Source organism: Poromitra crassiceps, assembly GCF_964638095.1.
Source record: "Poromitra crassiceps genome assembly, chromosome: 10".
NCBI classification, from domain to species: Eukaryota; Metazoa; Chordata; class Actinopteri; order Beryciformes; family Melamphaidae; genus Poromitra; species Poromitra crassiceps.
In genome coordinates, this window is record NC_139631.1 from 37,498,036 (window position 1) to 37,506,282 (window position 8,247).

At 44.0% G+C, this 8,247-nt stretch overlaps 1 protein-coding gene across 1 annotated transcript in view; it reads left to right on the top strand.

Moving 5' to 3' along the window:
- abca2 (ATP-binding cassette, sub-family A (ABC1), member 2) overlaps nt 1–8,247 on the top strand; it is a 146,576-nt gene that overhangs the window by 66,596 nt on the left and 71,733 nt on the right. The window contains 2 exon segments of the mRNA XM_083644079.1: nt 3,051–3,162; nt 6,986–7,149. Coding sequence (XP_083500205.1) covers nt 3,051–3,162; nt 6,986–7,149 — 276 coding nt within the window.

Consider the following 8,247-nt stretch of genomic DNA (forward strand, 5'->3'; position numbering starts at 1 on the left):
TAAGTTTTTGTGATATCCTGCTGACAACAGACATAACCTCCTTGGCAGTGCTAATAATGCCATTCGTTTTGGATGGGTGCCTTACTGTGCTCTTACTAGGAGTGATTAATCATATAATACAAGCCCAGCAAAGTCAGTTGGACCAATTGGCAGAGGAAGGATCTGAAAATAATTTTTTCTAGCAATAAGCAATCTGAAAGCCAGATTACCAATCATCGGATTATTGATCATAAACTTTTTATTGCTAATTAAACACACTTGTTCTGCACCCTTTAAAAAAAAAAAGAAAATGGCCATTTGCTCTAAGATAAAGCCTTTCTAGGTTTGGGTTTGACTCGAGGCAGTGTGGCTCTAACTTTAATAGCCTGTTCAATTCTCCTGGGGCGCAATAACAGGAGTCTAATTGTCAGCAATTAAATTTTAGTTTCTATTCTAGGATGAAATGTCTTCATGCGTAGAGGGGGTCCATTTCATCTCTAAATTGCTGACTGCGTAGGTGTCATTTTTGGAACAGAGAAATGACATGCACCGGAAATTAATAAATAAGGATGTAACAAAATGCCAGGTGTATATTTGAAGAAGAAACGGCCAAAAGTCTGTTAAAGCGTCAAGCTAATTGTAGTTACAATGGGGCAGATAGACAGAGGGAGGAGAGTTTCATTTCTCCTCAGAAGTAAACAAGCTCTGAAACTACACACCGTCGATATTGTCTTACCATACATCCATCTGCTCAGCGTATTCTGCTGGACTGGATGTCCTGACCTGTACAGTACTTGCATTTGCAACACATAGATGCACATTTCATTGTTCCTACAATATTAACCAACAGGATTCTATTTTGTACCAGACAATGGTTTTACAGGCTTGAAATCTCAATGGTGCTTTGATAAACATCTGTAAAAAAATAAAAAATAAAAAAGTTCTCGGAAGAGCCCTACGTTAACAATCTAATCTAATATAATCTTAGCAATTCTAAGAGGCCGAGATGCCACCTTGTTTATACGAGAATTCAAACTTAAATCTAAATCTTTGCTCTTGTTACTTCAGGTTTGATAGAGGGATTCAGATCATTTCACTTTTATCTTCATTTAGTTTAAAGAAATGTGCACTCAACCAATCATTGATAGCAAAAGACGAGTGGTGAGGTGGTGAATCTCTGAAACTGGATTGAAACTCCCCCAGAATGCTGTTTTTGAATGTAAACAAATCAGACAGCTCCCTAACCAAAGAAGCACATTGAAGAAGCCTTGTTTTTCTTCTTCTGGGTGTATTTGTGTACCTGATAGGATTTCTGGGTCTTTCTCCCATTTTGTGAAAAAGGCACAGAGGGATAATATGAGAGAGATCAAGCTGGAGGAGCATGCAGAGTGTTTTGTGGGTGGTTATATAAAGCAGCAAGCAGAAAAAGACTAGAAGTCAGCGGCACAGTAGCCATGGAAACATTGAGCTGAAGTTTCCTGCTTCTCCCTCCTGTCTGGGTGATGAACGCTGGTCCAGCCGCCCATTTGTGGACGGACGAGGACAAAATATCACGGGGGCCATTTTTTGTGCAGCAGAATGATGAAAGGCCATTTATTGTGCCTTGACGTCTGGGAGCTTCTCTGGCCATTAGCTGTTGTACTGTCTGTATCTACGCTGCCTTCTCTGCCATCTCTCTTACTGTCTGTATCTACGCTGGCTTCTCTGCCATCTCTCTTCCTCCAGCACAGTCTCTCACAGCAAAGTGTCTCATACTGTAGCAAGGCTGGTCCAGAGCACAAAAACAGAGTTTCACAATAACGCCTCCGATGGCTTTTTTTCTTTCTTATTTATTTAGTTGTTTGTTTGTTTATTATTATTATTATTATTATTATTATTATTATTATTATTATTATTATTATTATTTTTTTTTTCTAACCTTCTTTTACTTGCCTAAACACAAACTAAGTTGTTTCATTTGCGTAATGTTTTCAAATGAACCGACGTTTGGTTTCAAATTTACGTTGATATTAAATGTTTGCAAAAACGTCAAAAGCATTGCCATGTAACAATTTAACATGGTTGCCGCCATGTAATGATTTGACAGCCGTTATTGTGAAACTACAAAGAACGTTACCCATGTAACACATTTAGAACCGTTGTGAAAATAGAACGTTTTGCCGCTGTGGACCAATGTTGCACAATTAGCCGTGAGACTGCGTTTGGCTCCTCTGCCATCTCTCTTCCTCGAACGTTAACCATCTTCCTCCTTTGTTGTCTCTTAATGCTGACCTCCCTACCTGTTGGTACTCCTCCCCTTCTCTTTGTTCATCTCTCTCTCCCCTGGATTCCCTCGCCACATGTCCCACACCGTCCTACCTATCCCTCGCCACATGTCCCACACTGTCCTACCTATCCCTGCCACATGTCCCACACTGTCCTACCTATCCCTGCCACATGTCCCACACTGTCCTACCTATCCCTGCCACATGTCCCATACCGTCCCACCTATCCCTGCCACATGTCCCACACCGTCCCACCTATCCCTGCCACATGTCCCACACTGTCCTACCTATCCCTGCCACATGTCCCACACTGTCCTACCTATCCCTGCCACATGTCCCACACCGTCCCACCTATCCCTGCCACATGTCCCACACCGTCCCACCTATCCCTGCCACATGTCCCACACTGTCCTACCTATCCCTGCCACATGTCCCACACTGTCCTACCTATCCCTGCCACATGTCCCATACCGTCCCACCTATCCCTGCCACATGTCCCACACCGTCCCACCTATCCCTGCCACATGTCCCACACTGTCCTACCTATCCCTGCCACATGTCCCACACTGTCCTACCTATCCCTGCCACATGTCCCACACCGTCCCACCTATCCCTGCCACATGTCCCACACTGTCCTACCTATCCCTGCCACATGTCCCACACCGTCCCACCTATCCCTGCCACATGTCCCACACTGTCCTACCTATCCCTGCCACATCCCTTCTTTCTTTCTCCATCCTCCATCTTGTTTGTCTTTTATCCCTTGTTCCCTCCCCACCGCCCCTTTCCTTCCTCCCTCCTCTCCAGCCTTTTATAGCGCGGCCCCCCTCACCTCGGCCGGCATCATCCCCATCATGCAGTCGCTGTGCCCGGAGGGACAGAGGGACGAGTTTGGCTTCCTGCAGTACAAGAACTCCACGTGAGTTGACTCTACTAGCAGTCAGTCACTGCGGCTATACGGACCGTTTCTTTTGTTTATCTTAGAGCAGTTATTAGCTATTCCCAGCGATTGTTTTTCACCAGATTCTTATTGTTATTATATGCTGATTGTATATGGCTATAGCTCAGTGTGTGATTTGTGAAAAGTTTTCAAATTTGGCACGCAACTAACCCAGCCTGGTAAGCTGGTCTCCAAGCGGTTTAGCCCCATTTCGGCCACAGGGGGCACTATAACACGAATCGAAACTTAAACAGTCCTTCCGGTTTGACCTAACAGTAGACACTTGGAACTTGGTATGCCAAACGAATTTGCAATTGAGACCCATGGGTCCATCATCTGTGTAGATTTTTGGTCAATTAAATAAATAAATAAAATCATCTCCTCCTGAACCGTAAGTCCAAATGACACCAAATGTTCCATGCATGCTCCAACAATTACAAAGAAAATGGCAGAGTTATTAGCCAATCAGATTTGGATAAAATTCAATCTATCAATCTACTTCACAGTGGTCTATGAACTTGAAACTCGGTGGGCACATCAGTCACAACGTTTGGTGTTAATAGACCAATGAACGATGATGACACAGTACCAAGTTCAATGTGCGCTACGCTAACCGCTAACACCCATAATCACACATTAGATTACATTACATCCAATCACACATCTACTCATAAACAGTGACTTGCATTCACTCCCGATCGCTAAATAAGCTAGGTTTCAAACTTTAGCGACACAATTCCGTGAAAACCATCTCTAGGACTCATAACCACATAGCCAGAATAGACATAGACAGACGTACCCACCCCACTAATGGCGCTAATTGCCTAACAGAACAGATTGACTGTCCAAAACCCTTTGAACAGGGCACGAGCAGGGGGAACGGTGGTCATTACCTGTAATTGCATGCAGTCGACCAATTAATCTCACTCTGCTTACCCTTATGATTTGCAGCCGAGCCTCGTCATTGTACTCTATAAATATAACACACACACACACACACACACACGCACGCACACACACACACACACACACACACACACACACACACACACACACACACACACACACACACACACAGATACACACTATCTGTGCAACTCATTCTATCGTCATCTCTTTAATGCCTTCCTCCTTGCTTTCTCCTCTGATTTCTTCTCCCATTGATCTCCTCTCCATTCAGGGCCGGTTCCAGAACAAGATGACTAGGGGTGCATCCTAGATAGGAAAGGGTGCAGATGCCCGGCCGAAGGCCGGGCCCACTCGGAAAAATTTGACATGTTATTTTACTAAAAATAATGCATTTGACCATCATTTCAAGTAGAATGATACCACCCAAGCAAGAATATTTCAAGTGTTTCAAGTGCTTTACTGAAATATTTGGACCATATAATGATAATTCAATTATCTCAACCTTAAAAGGTTACATATAGGTGCCAAAAAGCCATAAAATCACATCAAAGAACAAAGAAAAACAACAACTATAATTCAATAATAATAATAATAATAATGATTGGATTTATATAGCGCTTTTCTAGACACCCAAAGCGCTTCAAGTTTAAACAGTAAGTGTGCAGCTGTAGCATTTATTAAAAAAAAAAAAAAAAAAAAAATCAACTGAGCATGCAGACAATTAAAATAAGGGTGCAATGCATGCTTTTGCACCCCCGTAGAACCGGGCCTGTCTCCATTCTCTGCTCATCCCTCCTCACCTCTTTCCCTCATCTATTTCCTTCATCCTTCTTTCCCTCTTACAGCTCAACAGTGACCGCCCACTTTTCCACCCCTCTTTCTCTCTAAATAGAGCTCAATCTGGGAACCCAGAGTCTATTTCGGCACGTAAATAGACTCTGAGGCTTCCTTTACAGCCAGGGTTTGAGTTATATAATAGTCAGGGGCCGCCGGGAAAAAATTGGCCCATTTTTTCCTCAAATTGTGGCCGTTTGAAGCCAGATTTAGAGGAATATCTCATTTTAAATTAACATTAGGTTTAGACTGTTGTGTGATGTTATTATTCAGTCTTACTCTTAACCATCAATTTGTTCCTTTTCTCACTCACCTCCGCTCCGATAGCTCGGCCTATATAATGCCGTGATATTTACTTATTTGCATCTGATAAAATACAACAATTTAATTTGACAAATGAGACAAAATTGCTGAACTTAAATGAACATTTATTTAACTCTGTCTCTGCACTTATAAATCAAAAGCTACAAAAATAAATACATAATGCTTATACATACATATACATAATGCAAATACAATTTGCTTTCCGAGCAGTTCTCTGCACTCAGCAAGAAACGCTATCTAAAAACAACAACAAGAAGAAAACGGATGAATGGGGCAGCCATCCCCTACGCTACCGTTGACGCTACCGTTGCATAGCAACAACAGACCGGAAGTAACCAGAGTAGGCTAACCTTACGAACACACTAATGTGCACAGGTAATCAAGAACTTGTGAATGAAAAACAAATTGCGACAGCATATTTCAGCAGATACAGTAGCAGCATCTTGTTAGAACAAAAACAACTGTAGGCTTAATACTTACAAAATGAAAAGTCTCTAGTCTCCTCTCCTCTCAGCTGTGTCCACGACATCATCAGACCATAACGTTAGCTTACCTGCTACTAGCTAGTAGCAACCTAGCTGTTGCGCTAACAGGTCGTTGTCCGTTGTCTGAAGCCGTTCTTTGTGTCTTTCTGAAACCGAAGCTATCCAGGCTTGTACACCCCGTTGGCAGCTTCAGCCTTTTCTTCGGTGGCATGATAACGCTATACTAAAGATCAATAAGATCTTGTTGGCTCAGGCGGCTGTTTACATCATGTGATGGTTGCACGTTGTGGCTTCTTCTCCCTGCAACTCGGTTGTAGTAGTAGAACACGCGCTCATGGGCGGCGCATGGTGGCTTGGAGGTGAAATGCAGCCCATTTCACACAACAATTCAAACGGTTGTTTTGGGAAAACTGAAAACATGTTTCTTATTTAGCCTATTTATCTAGTTAACATAAACAATACTAATTCTTACATCGAAAAAATGTGTTATTTGGAACAAAAAAATAAAATAAATAAAAAAGTTATATTTGTGGGGGTCCCACAGGTGTTCTGGACTGGGGTCCCAGACTCTATCTATGGGGTCCAAGACCCCATAGGTCCCCCCATAACTCGAACCCTGTTTACAGCGCAGATCCTCCGCCCGCGACGTCCACTTCCGCGCAGCGGTGCCTTTTAAAAACATACATTCTTATAAAATTCGTATATATTCACGAGCGTTCGGGAACGGAACTCTTATATTGGCCGGTACAACAACAGAGCGGCACTGCGCGGAGGCGGAAGTCCCGGGCAGAAGATTTGCGCTGTACGGGAAGCTTAAAAAAAAGGTACGGCTGTCCCAGAGTCTATTTACGTGCTGAAATAGACCCTGGGGTTCCCAGATTGTATAGAGCTCAATAGTGACCGCCCACTTTTTCATCCCTCTTTCACTCTAAAAAGTGTACTGTTGACCTTCCTCCTCGCCACTTTATTTTTTTTTTATTGTTATTACTTTAACTTTAACAGATACCAATTCATACTTTTGCCGAATACCAAGATGAAGATATTAACACGTGTTTATAGAAACTTTCTGAAACAAGTGAAATGACCTGTATCTCAAGCCGTTGGAGAATGCCTTCCTGTTGTTGAATGAAAAATAGAGATTTGAAGACAGAATAGGAGACTAAATGGCTTTGCAATGCAAAGGTGGACATCTCTTTTGGCGCCATTGCAGTTTTCAAAGTGAGACGTCTAAACCCTCGTCCCTCCTGCAGCGTGACCCAGCTGCTGGAGCGGATCAGCGAGGTGGTTGAACAGAACCATCTCTTCACCTCTGACCAGCCCGGGCTGGGCCAAGAGCTGGAGACCCTGCAGCAGCATCTGCAGAGCCTGAGCTCCACCCCGTCACGGGTCGACCTCTACTACAACAGCACCCAAGGTCTGTCACACCCCCGCTTACACCCATCTCTATACACAAGGTCTGTCACACACCCACTTACACCCATCTCTACAACAACACCCCAGGTCTGTCACACACCTGCTTACACCCATCTCTACTACAACAACACCCCATGTCTGTCACACACCTGCTTACACCCATCTCTACTACAACAACACCCCAGGTCTGTCACACACCTGCTTACACCCATCTATACTACAACAACACCCCAGGGGCCGGTTGCACCACCTGGTCTTACACTGGTCTTAAGCTAAGTTGGTCGTAACTTTACGACCTAACAGCTACGCCGGTTGCACCAAGACGGCTTAAGCCTTCTTTTCACTAAGCCCAGGCGTAAGAGTTATGCCTGGTCAGGAGGAGGCGTAGCGCCTGCCTGTAACAGAGATCTCCGTGTCTTATCAGCGGAGACCGTTTTGAGTCCTTACCCTCATCGTCGTAACACAGCCAGTTCTCCATCTTTTGAAGCATGATGTTAGATTACAACGAGCTAGTTGTGTGGCTTAGCCTTCCAAAATGTTGCCGTTCATTTTTTAGAATTTAATACATAGAATTGGGAACGTTACATTCAATTTAATTCAGACTGTCTTTCTGGCTCAATCGCCGCCGTGTTTTACAGTAGTGGCTGATAGAGCGTAGTGGCACAGTGCTCCAAGCAGGTCGCGAGGCACATTTTTTGCAACATCATCCAATCAGGGTGCATTCCCTGGCAATTCACATGGACGCGCATTGCTACGACCAGCATAGTTAAGACCAGACGTAAGCCGTGTTGGTGCAACAGGCGTAAATCCACTCTAAAGACTGGTCTTAACTAAGACCGACGTAGGAGTTACGACCAGGCATAGTTAAGACCAGTTGGTGCAACCGGCCCCAGGTCTGTCACACACCTGCTTACACCCATCTCTACAACAACACCCCAGGTCTGTCACACACCCACTTACACCCATCTCTACTACAACAGCACCCAAGGTCTGTCACACACCTGCTTACACCCATCTCTATACCCCAGGTCTGTCACACACCCACTTACACCCATCTCTACTACAACAGCACCCAAGGTCTGTCACACACCTGCTTACA